At 38.0% G+C, this 15985-nt stretch overlaps 1 protein-coding gene across 1 annotated transcript in view; it reads right to left on the minus strand.

Moving 5' to 3' along the window:
- Positions 1–874: 874 nt before the first annotated feature.
- Positions 875–15985, minus strand: part of Ggamma30A (guanine nucleotide-binding protein subunit gamma-e) — a 61421-nt gene continuing 46310 nt past the window's right edge. Inside the window, exon 3 of the mRNA XM_067764019.1 lies at positions 875–1357. Within this exon, the coding sequence (XP_067620120.1) occupies positions 1252–1357 (106 nt within the window). The 3' untranslated portion in view covers positions 875–1251. The remainder of the gene's footprint in view (positions 1358–15985) is intronic.

Here is a 15985-nt window from a genome sequence, read left to right on the forward strand (position 1 = left end):
CGAAAATATTTATAGCAAAGACATTAAACAAATCTTACGAAACAAGATGCAATGTATGAAATATCTAAGAATTTTATTAACTATTCTTATTAGCAGCATTTTTTTTTTTTTTTTTTTTGGAATTGTCATACTACTTTTGGTTATTAGATTGCGCACAGCAATTCTTCACTTTTTTCATTTTGTTCAATACAATGCATGTTTCTAAAACGGGTTCAAGGTATTTTTATTTCACTCAAATTTATAATTTGGCAGCATAGACTGAATATTAAATTTTGTTGCATTTGCAGCAAAATTTTTCTCTTTCAGTGTTTTCACGATATATTTTTCTATTGCTATTTATAAGAGCTTAAAATCACAAACTGGAAATCTTAAAACTAAACGGTATTAGCTACGATCCGTCTTTTCGTTGGATAAACATTGGCAACGCTGGCTACTTCGCTCGATAAAATATACTTTAAAATTCAAGTTGCCGCTACTTCTGCGAAGGTAGATAATTATTCTAGTTAGCTAGAAATGTGCGAATGCAATGTGTCACTTTGATAGAAAACATTCATCCTTGTATCATTATAAGATTTGAATTAGTTTGGGCTGAACAACTATAAATATGCATGTTTTTATATATCATGTTAAAATTTTATAATATATTTGTTTAATTATGATCATTGTAGTCGTCGTGTTAATGTTTCATAATAGAATCGCCAGAATTTTCCATGAAACCACATAAAAAGTACCACAATTTGTACGAGAAATGGACGTTGGAAAATCTCTTGAATAGTACGTTGTTTGAATTTACGCATTAGAAAATATGTCTTGGAGTGGGATTGTTCACGTAGATGTTGATTGTAGTTTAAATTATAATTATGATAGTAATTAGTTGTTGTTGTTATTGTAATAATTTTTATTTCCACTTAACGCTGGATTGCTTTCATTAAAACTACTTTCACAGAGTTCATTTCTCTCCTCGGTTTGTTCTAACGTTTCTCTATCTTCCGTTTCTTCATGGTCTTGGAATTTTCTTTCATTTTTCTTAACTTGATCACATTTCAAATCTAGGCAAATTCCATGGTCTATGCTTTCTTCTCGATGCAATTGTTTGACCGTTTGATTGCTACTTTTTATTCGACTCCGTTTAGTTTGATTATTATCAGAAATATTCAAATCAGTTTGGCCATTGACACCATTGTGATTATTATAATAATAAATAGGGTACTTATGAATGTTGATGGGGTATTGTTGTGGTTTACGATAATATTACATAAGAATGCATTTGCCTTTTTCTGCCCATGGATTGTTCTTCTTATCCGGGGCGTTGATCAGCGGATCGTTTTTCTCATTTTCCTCGATGAAAGATCGCATTCTGTAACGACAAAAAATAACTTTTAGTTTGGACCAAAAAAAGTAAAATACTTATGCTATGGTTAGATTATTTTTAGAAATATTCCAGATAATGTTGTGATTAGCATAACTTCGCCTCCAACCTACTTCTTCTTCTTCTTGCAGCAATGAAGACACTCCCCGAAGGTTTTGGAGGTATTTATTAATGATGATGATCCTTTGCCGGCCATTAGTGCGGTACGTTCTGCACGATTAAGGTACTAGGCGGACCATTGTAGGAACGGTTTGACAGCGTCAAACTTTCTACATCTGTGGAATTTAGTCGCCTTTTCATCTGGCATGCCTACCGCTGCAGAATACTAAGACCCTTAGCCAGCCGGGGAGGGGGAGCGACTTTGGCTACAACTTCGGCTCAAATCTTAATCTACGTTTAAAAAAAAGTTCAAACTCTGAAATATCGCCATGTAAAATTAGTTCGATCTACCGAAAATACAAAATACCTACCCCCTAATTTATTAAAAAATACAAACGGTTTATAAAGCTTTTTAAAATAATATTTCCACATGAATTTTCAGTTAATTATAAGAGCGTTACAAACATATTTTATTTTAAGAAGGTGAGTTTATTATAAATCGATATGAAATAAAGGGAGATTGGAAACAAATGCATGCAAAAACTACGCATGAAGCAGATCTCACTGATTTGATGCTTAGCCCAGTGTGACCAACTTTTATTGAGATCTCCAATCTAAACGATCGTGTTCTTTCAGGAAAAATCAGCTGTTTGATAAGTTTTTCCTTTTGCGTTTCGTGACCGTTTGGACCTGATCGGGAATTAGCCTAAAATAATTTTCATTTTGTTTGCATCAAAAACAAATCTAAATTTAGTTGAGAATGAAATATCATGCAAAGTGATTGGTTTTTTTGCTTTTATTTATCGAACTTCGGTGAATTTTTTAAAGAAGGTTTTGTGTTCAATGATTTACTCGTTACTATTTACGGATAATATCAGCATTGATCTTGGAGCGTTTATGGATTTTGGACTACATATTCGGATCATTCCAGTATGGGTGTCAAGCTTATTTCCGTTTTAGATCATTCGTGGTCCATTTAGGGATACATTTGGGATTACTTCAGGATGGTGTTACAATCATTTTTGGAAATTTCCCAAACAATATATCTGTGCCAATTTGAAAAAACAACCTAATTCGAGTTGGGATAATGGCGATACATAGACCTTTATCTGAAAAGCTAACTACAGTTCACCATTGTAACTTCATATATATTGTAGCAGCCATTTGGCGCTAGAGCTATTTCTATTGGAAATATTAATGGACAATTTCGTCATTGATTTTTTAATTATTCGATATTGAAAACACTTAATTAACGCTGAACACTTTGATTTCTCGTTGGGCATATTTCACTTTAAATACTACTTGATGTTCTCTCCGGAAAACTTAAGCCCCGTTCAGAAGTTTGTGCATTTGTATAGATAATTTATCCCAAAGCTACGAATCTTTACGGTAAAAAATTTTTTTTTACATTGTCTTTTGTTTTGGCAATCACAGATTTGCTATTCAGTGTTAAAAAATATACTATGACTTTTGATGTTGCGTATTTGGAATGACATAGCAAACACGTACTTTGTCAGTGTATTGTAAAAATATTTTGCACAAGTTTGCAATGCAATTTCACCAATTCCTAAACTGCCACAATATTAATACCCTTCCCATAGATTTTCATTTTCTAAACATACTTTTTTTATACAAATACAATTTTAAACTTTTAAAATATCTAATAGCATAAGTAATGGAATTCCCACAGTAAGCAAAGCATTTCCCTTTATGTAGATATGTTTGCAATTGCATAGATTAAAAATGGCTGACCTTCTACTCAACTGTTCCAAAAAAAAGTTGATTATGATTTTAAAGAATTGTTAAAGCCAAAAAAATTCAACTAATCAACATAAGTTATTCTTCCTCTTAAGGAATGAATTTACCTACATATCTGTCAGCAATAAATACTAATCAATTTCAAGCCAGTTCTAACCAATTGATCTAGATATCTGTATTCTTTACAAAAATGAGAACATAATATAAAAGCTATTTGTCAATTGTGTCAGCTGCAAATTTAGCGACAGGACTAAAACCACTTATACACATACAAATAGTGCCTTACACAATAATGTAATGCTTTGCGCCTAAAGTTATTTGGTGGAAAAAGGTGCAGTTGACAACTATAAGCAAACAATATAAATCAATATTAATGGGATCGTAAAAGTAAAATAGTGTCACGGATATTAGTCACTAAGGCGATGCTAAGGCCATGCTAAGCGATATTTACGTCAATAATCAAATCATGTATACACATATATAAGGCAGCCGAGAGATGTCACACACAGATGCATTTACTTATACGCCTATGTGTGCGCGAGAGACTGTAAACTACAAACATTCAAATCAATAATTCAATCATTATGTATCTACATAAACGAATAAATAATTGCGTCTACACATATGTACCATGTACGAATACAAGCAGCGGAGAGTCAATGCACTAACACATGCATATATCTGAGAAGTTTGAGAGCTACTGGACTAGCAGATTCTGGAAGCGCCTAAAAGATGTATAAAATTGTGCAATTTTAGTTATAGCTGAGAAGTTTGAGAGCTCATGGGCAATGCTAGTAGATTCTAGAAAAGTGCGAACGAGGAAACCAAAGAGTATAAAAGGCGACAGATGTAGAGGCGCTGAAATTCAGTTTGATTTAAGTTGTGAAGCACTTACGATTCAGACGATATCTAGCGAGCAATAGCAGAGTTTCATTGAGCTATCAATCAGTGTGGTTATTAAGCAAGCTATTCGTTGCACAGTTTGAGTGTTATTGTGAAGTATTTTAATAAAGGCCATTTTTCCATTATTCAATATTGGAGTTATTTATTCAACAGTTTTGCGATACGAACCTAGCAAAAGGGCAAATAAGAGGATTTGCAGCAAATTCGTTACAATTGGTGTCAGAAGAGGAATTGTTGAATAAATTCCAGAGGACTACAAGGAAATGGCAAAGTTCAGTGAATTGAAGATCCAGCTACTGAAGAAGGAGTTGGAGAGCCGTGGATTGAATACAACCGGCAATAAGATCGAACTTCAAGCACGGCTACGAGAGGTAATGGAGTTGGAAGGAATTGATGTGGACGAGTATGTCTTTTATCCCGATGTGGAAGAGCCAGCGACTAAATTGGAAGAGAAGATAGAGACTCCGAATCCATTGGCGAGTGTAGACACTAACGCGATACTAGCAGTGCTGAAGCAAATGTCGTCACAAATATCAACCGATATGTCAACACAGCTCGAAGTGTAAAAGACAGATATAACATCTCAACGGGAATCACAGGAGACACGTATAACATCCAAGATGGAAACTCAGCTGGAAGAACAGAAAACGTATATGTCATCACAGATGGAATCACAGGAGACACGTATAGCATCTCAACTGGAATCGCAGGAGAACCGTATAACATCGAAGATTGAAGCACAAGAGGCACGAATGTCCGAAATGTCGGCACAAATCTCTGCACAACTGGAAGAGCAAGAAGGACGTATTTCTTCGAAGATGGAGGCGCAAGACACAAAAATTTTGCAACTTGAGAACAAAATCGATGCCGAGATTGAAACATTGAGAGGTCGTATACAGGAGTTGCAACTAATTTGCCCAGTTGTTTCAGCAAGCAATACGAAGGTAAAAACTCCATCTTTTGACGGTTCTGTTCCTTTCCAGGTCTTCAAGCTACAGTTTGAGAAGACCGCAGCAGTGAACAACTGGAATGCGGAAGATAAAGCTGCTGCACTGTTCGTGGCATTGAAGGGGCCAGCAGCGGAAATCCTACAGACGATTCCCGAAGGAGAGCGGAACAATTATGAAGCATTGATGGCTGCTGTAGAACGACGTTATGGCAGCGAGCATAGAAAACAGATATTCCAAATTGAGTTGCAAAACCGCTACCAAAAAGCAAATGAGACATTGCAGGAGTTTGCTTCAGATATTGAAAGATTGGCTCATCTTGCAAATGCGGACGCACCCGTGGAATACACTGAAAGGGTAAAAATCCAGAGTTTCATAAATGGCATACGGGACGTGGAAACGAAGCGAGCTACATACGCAAACCCAAAGCTGACATTTGCTGAAACGGTATCACATGCATTGACTCAGGAAACGGCCTCACTATTGAGTAAACCAGCATACAAAGCTCATCGTGTGGAAGTGGAAAGACCAGATTGGGTAGACACAATTTTGGAAGCACTGAAGGGATCACAACAGAAAAATGCCGGAGTTATTAAATGTTTCAAGTGCGGCAACCCAGGTCATATTGCACGACATTGCAGCAGCGGTCCCGATAGCTCCAACAATGTGGGTGGCCGTAAACGCAGAGCAGAAGGTGATGAGCAAACCTCTAAGACCACTAAATCGAGTCAGCCGCAAGGGGCGACAGCTGGCTCCCTCAATTGAATGCCCCATAATATCTATCTCACAAATTGGAAGAAGGTCGAGCAATCTTACTGTCGGAGGACATGTGGATGGAAAGGAACGTTTACTGACTGTAGATACGGGTGCTTCTCATTCCATCATTCGAGCGGATTTAGTCAACAAGAAGATAAGACCATTGCATGGAGCAATATTGCGTACAGCCACTGGAGAAGACACTCAGTGGCAGGTATTGTTGATGAAATCATAATTGGAATGGACTTCTTAATCAACCAAGGCATCAAAATCGATATGCAAAACAAGACGATGCGATATAAGAACATGGATGTGCCACTTAATTTCGGCTACGAGAGAGGCTACAGCAGTAAACGAGTGCTGGTGGAAGAGAGTCAGCAAATACCACCAAAATCAGAAGCAGTCATCTGGGCAAAGGTTGATGGAGATTGTGGGACAAACAAATTGTGGGTTGTCGAAGCAGCAAATAAATCAGCACTGAACATACTTGTAGGAAAATCCCTGGCTATGACAAAACAAGATGGACGTATTCCGGTAAGAGTACTCAATGAGTTCAAGTCACCATTCAATTTGACCAAAGGAGTTATTTTGGGAAGATGCCAAGAGGCCGAAGTAGTTATTAACTGTGAAAAGCTCCAGGAACACGTTTCATCTAGTAATACTGATCTTTCAAATGATATCACGGCATGGACGCATGGACTAGAGGAAGCCTATCAGAGTAAGGCAAAACAACTGCTCATAAAATACGCGAACATATTTGGCCAGGATGGTTCCAAACCAGGCCGCACCAATGTTGTGAAACATCAAATTGACACTGGAGATGCGAGGCCGATCCGTCAAGCTACACGTAGTGTTCCACTGGCGAAGCGGAAAGTTGTGAGTCAAATCATTCAAGAAATGAGCGACAGCGGCGTCATCGAACCATCAGCTAGTCCATGGAGCTCACCGGTAGTACTTGTAAAAAAGAAGGATGGAAAAATGAGGTTTTGCGTGGACTACCGGAAGTTGAATGACGTAACGAAAAAGGATAGCTACCCATTGCCAAGAATTGACGACACTATGGACTCGCTATCTGGTACGAAATGGTTTTCCACGCTGGACTTGAAAAGCGGCTACTGGCAAGTGGAGGTGAAGGAGGAAGATAAAGAGAAAACAGCCTTCAGTGTCGGTGATGGTCTTTGGCAATTTACAGTGATGCCTTTTGGACTTTGTAATGCACCAGCTACTTTTGAGAGACTCATGGACCAGGTACTGAAAGGACTACATTGGAAAACATGCTTGGTGTACCTGGACGACATCATCGTATTGGGCAAGAATTTTGATCAACATCTTAGGAACTTGGAGGAAGTTTTCCAAAGAATAGCTGGCGCTGGTCTGAAGTTAAGTCCCAAAAAGTGTGCGCTGTTTAAAAAGGAAGTAAATTATTTGGGTCACAAGGTAACGACAGAGGGCATCTGCACTGCGAACGAAAAGATAGAGGCTGTAAAGGATTGGCCAAGACCACAGAACCTACATGAATTAAAAAGTTTCCTTGGGCTGTGCACATATTACCGCCGATTTGTACCAAATTTTTCCAGCGTAGCCCATAGCCTCCATGAGCTTACAAGAAAAAATAAAGCTTTTGAATGGAAGAAGGAGCAAGAAGTGGCTTTCCAAACATTGAAGGAGCGTTTGTGCACTGTCCCAATGTTAGCATATCCGATTTCAGGAGCAACATTTATTCTAGATACAGATGCGAGTGGAAATGCTATAGGAGGCGTTTTATCACAACTGGTCGATGGACAGTAGAAGGTAGTTGCATATTACAACCGTTCGATTGGAAAACCAGAGAGGAACTACTGTGTTACGCGGAGAGAGCTGTTGGCATTGGTAGAGTGCATTAAACATTTTCACAAATACCTCTACGGCCAGCGATTCCATGTCAGGACAGATCACGCAGCATTGAAATGGCTTCTGCAGTTCCGTAATCCGGAAGGACAATTGGCACGGTGGATAGAGCGACTACAAAGCTACGACTTTTCCATTGAGCATCGAAAAGGTAGTACCCATGGAAATGCCGATGCAATGTCACGAACGCCATGTAGTTTGGAATGCAAGCACTGTTCAAAGGCCGAGGCTAAAGAAGACATTATAGATGTTCGGCTAATGACTATAGCGTGCACGGATGAATGGGACAAGGAACAGCTAAGAAAGTTTCAGCTAGAAGATACAGATCTGTCACATGTTATGCAAGGGCTCGAACGAAACGAAAGACCAAACAGAGAGGAGATGTCAGCAGAGAGTCCCATTGCGAAGTCATATTGGGCACAGTGGAACAGTTTAGAATTTATATCCAGTTGTTTGCATCGAGTATGGGGGAGTGAGGATGGTGAATGCAAAAATAAACTGATAGTTGTTCCCAGAAAGAGGATTCCTGACGTGCTCAGCGAGATGCACAATGGTCCAAGTGGAGGTCATCTTGGAATCACGAAGACACTCGAGAAAATTAAGCAGAGATTCTATTGGGTTGGTTGCCGTCAGTCGGTCACCGAGTGGATTGCCAATTGCGAGGTATACAACAGAGCGAAAGGGCCCAGAACCCGAAGTCATGGCCAAATGAAGCAGTATATTTCAGGTGCAGCATTTGAAAGGATCGCCATGGATGTCGCAGGTCCATTTCCTACTAGCAACCGCGGAAACAAATACGTACTGGTGGTTATGGATTCTTTCAGTAAATGGCCAGAGGTATACCCGATCCCAAACCAAGAAGCAGAAACAGTAGCAGAAGTGGTTAAAAACGAATGGGTTGCAAGGTATGGTGTACCAATGGAGTTACATTCTGGCCAAGGCAGGAATTTTGAATCAGCTGTGTTCCAAGAAATGTGCAAGAAGTTGGGCATTCAAAAACACGGACAACTGCATTGCATTCTCAGTCTGATGGTATGGTGGAACGTTTCAATAGAACATTGGAGGAGCATTTAAGGAAAGTAGTAGACAAGTACCATAAGGACTGGGATACACACATATCATTATTCTTGATGGCCTACCGATCGGCAGTACATGACACAACGGGCCAAACTCCCGCAAAGGTAATTTTTGGCAATGACCTTCGACTGCCAGCTGATTTGAAGTATGGGATAGATGCCGATGCGGAGAGGAATGTCAAGAAATCCACTGGTGTCTTGGAAGAAGAGCTGATAGAGATACACGATCTGGTAAGGCAACGAGCAAAGATTATGAGTGACAAGACGAAAGCGAGGTGCGATAAAGCAATTAATTCGGAAGGGTTTCAGGAAGGAGATTTGGTGCTGCTATACAACCCACAACGAAAAAAAGGTTTGTCCCCGAAATTGCAGTGTAACTGGGAAGGCCCATACAAAGTTGTAAAACGGATCAACGATGTAGTATACCGCATACCAACCACTACCAAACCACTAACCAAAATGAAAGTGGTTCATTTGGAGAGATTAGCAGCGTTTAGATCGAGAGATTTGTCTGATCGGGACGATCAGACTTAGGTGGAGGGCAGTGTCACGGATATTAGTCACTAAGGCGATGCTAAGGCCATGCTAAGCGATATTTACGTCAATAATCAAATCATGTATACACATATATAAGGCAGCCGAGAGATGTCACACACAGATGCATTTACTTATACGCCTATGTGTGCGCGAGAGACTGTAAACTACAAACATTCAAATCAATAATTCAATCATTATGTATCTACATAAACGAATAAATAATTGCGTCTACACATATGTACCATGTACGAATACAAGCAGCGGAGAGTCAATGCACTAACACATGCATATATCTGAGAAGTTTGAGAGCTACTGGACTAGCAGATTCTGGAAGCGCCTAAAAGATGTATAAAATTGTGCAATTTTAGTTATAGCTGAGAAGTTTGAGAGCTCATGGGCAATGCTAGTAGATTCTAGAAAAGTGCGAACGAGGAAACCAAAGAGTATAAAAGGCGACAGATGTAGAGGCGCTGAAATTCAGTTTGATTTAAGTTGTGAAGCACTTACGATTCAGACGATATCTAGCGAGCAATAGCAGAGTTTCATTGAGCTATCAATCAGTGTGGTTATTAAGCAAGCTATTCGTTGCACAGTTTGAGTGTTATTGTGAAGTATTTTAATAAAGGCCATTTTTCCATTATTCAATATTGGAGTTATTTATTCAACAGTTTTGCGATACGAACCTAGCAAAAGGGCAAATAAGAGGATTTGCAGCAAATTCGTTACAATAGCAACTACCAAACATGATTGACATCGTAAGCACTAGTTTTACCGTAACACCAACACCAATGACAATGTGCAAGCATTAGTAATGCCATTACCCGTACCACTTGCACTACCTACATATCCTACATTCATATATACATATACATACATATGTAGTAGAGCTGTTATGTCAACACTACTTTTGCAATGATCAATACGTAATTTGAAAAATGCATGCTCCAATAAAAAAGATTAAATGTGACCCGGTCTATGAAAAGGTGGCTTATGACTCAAAAAAGAAATTGCGAGAAACAGCTGTTAACAGCTGTTTTTTTTTTTAATCATAAGCCACCTCTTCATAGAATAGGTCACAAATAGTCTGCTGAAGTGCAAGTATAGTTCTTGTGTTTTACCAGAAAATCGGAAAAAATGTGTGTATAAAAAACATGAATTGTTCGGCGGGGTTTTCAAACCACTTTCGAAGAAATATGAATTTAGAAAGCTTTGAAACTTATTTCTTATAGAAAATTGTAAAATCTGTAAGAGTGCTAGCAATGTTTAAATAAAAAAAATAAATGTAAGACGCGATAATCCCCAAAGATATTTTATGCCGAGATCTCTTCCAATTTGCGTCGTGCTCCTTTTTAATTTTTTCTACAAATTGCCGGGAAGGGACCTACTTGTTTTATGCCGACTCCGAGCGGCATCTGCAGATGAGTTTTCAGTGAGAGCTTTTCATGACAGAAATACAGTCGCAGTACTTGATGTTGCTTTGCCGGGGCGTGAACCCAGGATCTTCGGTATGGTAGGCGGAGCACGCTACCATTACACCACGGTAGCCGCTAGCAATGTTTAAGTCTATAAAATTTATAAAATATCGCTTCACGCCTAGGCACTGGGACATCAACCTAAGTATGCCCCTGGGGTTTGCTCTGTGGCAGCCACTATAACCTAACCTAACCGATGCGAGCCTAGATGATTTTCTTATAAGGTTCACTTTTTCCCACAAATTTTATTAAACTCAGTAAAAAACATTACATATTTTCGAAGAGCAGAACTTCGTACCACCTTAATGTAGATACATTAATTTGTATGTGATTTGTCGCCCAATTCTATTGACATTGTCATATTGTTATACAATTTGCTTTTGTTTTCCACTACAATGCTTCCTCTTGCAATTTTTCATGGTAAATAATTTTTGGTTAAGACTATTCTTGTTGCGCAATATTTTTCATTGTACCGTGGTTTAAACTATGTTCTCTGTTTTAGGTTTAAGCAGTTGATTTATGATAATGTGATTTGTATGCATAATCTAAAAAAAATTGTAAATAAAACGGTCTGGTTTTGATACCAAACATACACAGGGTTGGGCAAATTGAATTGTAACCTATTTTTTCTTCTTTTGTTGTAATAAACATTTTTGCTCAGGACCTCTATAGAGCCCGTTAAAATTCTGATTCACATCAATACACAGGGTTGGGCAAATTGAATTGTAACCTATTTTTTCTTCTTTTGTTGTAATAAACATTTTTGCTCAGGACCTCTATAGAGCCCGTTAAAATTCTGATTCACATCAATTTTCGATATGCGATATACTTTTGTATGTAAACTACAATGAAAATTTTTTATTTCTTTTTAAAAATTCATGATTCAATCACAGTAATTGAATCATGTTAAAAATTATACTTTTGCCGCCAGCTATGTTTGTATACCAAACTGGAATATTCCACAGTTGTATTAAGTGTATATAATCCAAGAAAATAATTTTGTTTAACCGTGACGGAAATAAAGCTGGGGCGGTCGGCCCGTTTCACGAAAATGCAAGTCTTGTAAGACAAGTAAATTTGTTCGGAAAAATGTTTCTTTTCATAAGAAATTTACTTATATTACAAGACTCATATTATTTGTGAAAGGAGCGCCAGGTGGTAAAGTTGGCATAGCATTATAACCATATACGGCGTTATAACCATAAACCTCTTATCTACTTAACCATATCTACTGGCATCTATCATATCCGTCAATAGTGCCTTAACCTAAAAGATGTGATAGGTAAAAAAAGTTTCTACAAGTACAAGGCCATATTATGTAAGACGAAGTGACACTTTGTGTCGCAGTCACTCACATTCACAGTCACGACTATATAAGAATTAATAATTTCATAAAGGCGTATGTAAATATGTAAGTGAAGTGTTGTTTGTACTTGTTTTTTATATACTTGTAATTTTATGTTATAGCAATCACATATCAGTTTGTTAAATATGTCAGACATTTTGTGAAAATTAAATTAATTCTTTTCTGAACTTTGTATCGAACACAATTATAACTAAATAAATTTCACTGCGATTATATATAATTACAAAAGGTTATGGGCGATAGCAAGAAAGACTCGTCTCATGGAATTTTGCAATTTCATGGTAAAAATTTTGAAAACTGGAGTTTTCGCGTGCAACTACATTTAGATGCACTGGACCTTCTTGAAGTCATAAAGGAGGCTCCTCCAGCAGAGCAGAACTTGGCAGAGCAGTTCAGCAAAAAGGATAAGAAAGCGAAATCAGTTTTGGTCAGCTTAATTGCTGATGAATACCTGGAGTATGTTCGAGAGAAGGAAACATCCAAAGAGATGTGGGCAGCGTTGGAATGCACTTTTGCGAAGAAGTCTGTTTCGAGTCAGACATTGGTACGTAAACAGTTAGCCAATTTAAAAATGAAGAAAAGTGATAATTTACGGAAACATTTTCTGGTTTTTGATGAGCTTATACGTAAACTCAAATCGTCCGGAGCAACTGTTACAGAGAATGATGTTGTTGCGCAATTATTTGCAACCTTACCCGAGGTTTATGATCCTGTTGTTACAGCTCTTGAGAATATGAGCGAAGCAGAACTTAATGTTGATTTGGTGAAGCAGCGGCTTTTAGCAGAGGAAGCTAAACGTATAGATCGGGAAGATGGGCAATGTGATGTTGATAAAGTTACAGCATTTTCTGGAGAATATAAGAAATTCACTGGGGTTTGCCATAGATGCAAGAAGCGGGGCCATATGAAAAGGGACTGCCGTGTTAAATTGCCGCAAAGCAAAGCCAGCGCGGCATCGAGCTTCAAATCAGTATGTTTTATGACTTCACTTCTATCATCTACTAAGCGGGAATCTTTGAGAAATACTGTTGTTTTTAAGATTGACTCCGGGGCGACTGATCATATGTGCAATTCTAAGTCGTGCTTTTCTACATTGGAAGATTTACAGAATCCGGTTATTATTAGTGTAGCAAAAGAGAAGCAATGTATCCAAGCTAGTTCGGTGGGTTGTATTAATGGTTGGTCAAACGGTGTTTTTGTTACCATTAAGGAAGTTTTATTTGTCCCAAATCTTCGAGATAGCTTACTGTCAGTTCCAAAACTGACGTCTGTAGGAATAACAATAACATTTTCTGGTGATGTTGCGTTTTTTCAAAAGGGAGGCGTAACAACACTGAAGGCATATAAAAATGGAAATCTCTATGAAATGCATCTGGATTGTAAAAGGGAGTCTCATTTGAGTAAAATTGATGAAAGTAACTTATGGCATAAACGAATGGGTCACGCGAGTGATAGTTCAGTTCAAGATCTTGTTCAAAATCAAATGGTTCGTGGCTTGGAAACATATATGCCCGTTGGTTTCTGTGATGTATGTATTCAAGGAAAGCAGTGCCGAAGTCCATTTAACGGTAGTCGTCCAACATCATCACGTTTGCTAGAAAGGATTCATACAGATATATGTGGTCCTTTTGATCCGATGACATGGGATGGGTACAAATATTTTGTAAGTTTCATAGACGATTTTAGTCGTTTCGCGGTTATATATTTAATTAAAAATAAATCGGAAGTTTATGAAAAGCTAGTTGAATACGAAGCTATGGTATCGTCAATGCATAATATCTCTATTGCAATGATAACTGTCGACCAAGGGCGTGAGTATATGTCTAAACAAGCTATATCCTTCTTGAAACAGAAGGGTATTCAAATTCAATGCACTATAGCTTATTCGCCACAGCAAAATTGGATCGCTGGACGATTCAATAGAACACTTGTTGAAAGAATAAGGGCCATGCTAATCGAAAGCGGTATTCCAAAGATGTTTTGGGGCGAAGCAGCGCTTGCCGCAAATTATATTCTAAATAGAAATCCTTGTCGAAGTCTTAATTTAAAAAAAACTCCAGCTGAATTATGGTATAATCAAAAGCCTGATGTATCCAAACTAAGGGTTTTCGGTTGCAAGGCATTTGCATGGATCCCTCAACAAAAACGGAAGAAACTCGATGTTAAATCCATTGAGGTTGCTATGATGGGGTATGCTCTTAACGGTTATAGACTGTGGGATATAAATAAAGAAAAAATTGTAATAGCAAGGGATGTTCGTTTTAACGAACTCATGTATCCATTCAAACTACCAAACAAATCATCTGATGAGGACAGGAACTATTTGCTCATTGACGTACGTCATCAGCAAGAGGGGGAGGAAGGTGAAATTTATGCTGATTCCTCTCCTGACAAAATTAACGAAAATCACGATAGAGATGACGGGAGTGGCTGTTCTGAAGATGATGTGGAAGATTCTGATGTTGGTGAATCTTATTATGATAGTGAAAATGGTATTTCCAATATTCAAGAAGACGAATCACAACCTCGCCGAAGTGAGAGAATCAAAAATAGATTTATGCAATATATTTCTGGGTATTCAGCAATTTTCGATGCACCATGTGAACCACTTACATACGCAGATATCGAAAATAAGTCTGACAAAGAATTGTGGATGAAGGCTATCAATGAAGAACTAAACTCAATGAACGAAAACCGTGTTTGGGAATTAGTTCCACATCCACCTAATGTTAAGTTACTAAAATCAAAATGGATCTTTCGTGTGAAGGAGGATGCTGATGGAAATCCAGTGCGTCACAAAGCGAGATTGGTTGCGAAAGGTTTCTTACAGAAGGCTGGTGTTGATTACGAGGAAACATACGCTCCTGTGGCAAAGTTGACAACTGTCCGCATTGTGTTGGCGATCAGTGTGCAAAAGGGTTACTATTTACACCAACTAGATGTAAAAACAGCATTTTTGTACGGCACTTTAAAAGAAGAAATTTTTATGGCAGTTCCCGAAGGTTTGGAAGCATCGGAGGGATTGGTATGTAAACTTCGAAAATCGCTTTATGGTTTAAAGCAAAGTCCTAAATGTTGGAATGAGAAATTTAATTCATTTTTGTTGGCAAATGGTTTCGAACGTTCTAAGCATGATTACTGTTTGTATTTTAAAATTTCTGCTACTAACGTATTATATCTAATTTTATATGTTGATGACATACTCATTTCTGGAAGTAATTTGGAAGTAATTGAACAACTGAAAAAAGAGCTTGGCAAAATTTTTAAGATGTCTGATTGTGGTCCCTTACGATACTATCTTGGGACAAAAATTGATTATGAGCAGAAGAGCGGTGTTCTCAAGATGAGTCAAAGAAGCCATATTGATAGAATATTGGAAAAATTTGGAATGATAGATTGTAATCCTGCAAAAACACCAATGGAGAAAGGTTTGCAGATGTCGTTAGATAATGGAAAACGAACTGAAAAACCATATCGTGAACTCTTAGGCAGTTTAATGTATCTGATGTTAAGTGTACGTCCAGACATATGCTATCATGTAGGTTACATGGGTAGATTCCAACAACAACCTAGTGAAACCCAGTGGCAGGTATTGAAACAAATTGTCAGATATCTCAAGGGAACAAAGAACTTAGACTTGGTTTACAAGAAAGCTAATTGTTCAGAACTTACAGGCTATGCAGATGCTGATTGGGCATCAGACACATTAGACAGAAAATCAGTAAGTGGTTTTGTATTTTTCGTATATGGCTGTCCGATATCTTGGGGAAGCCGAAAGCAAGCAATAGTTGCAACATCATCAAGTGAAGCTGAAT

Source organism: Eurosta solidaginis, chromosome 2 (genome assembly GCF_040869045.1).
Source record: "Eurosta solidaginis isolate ZX-2024a chromosome 2, ASM4086904v1, whole genome shotgun sequence".
NCBI classification, from domain to species: Eukaryota; Metazoa; Arthropoda; class Insecta; order Diptera; family Tephritidae; genus Eurosta; species Eurosta solidaginis.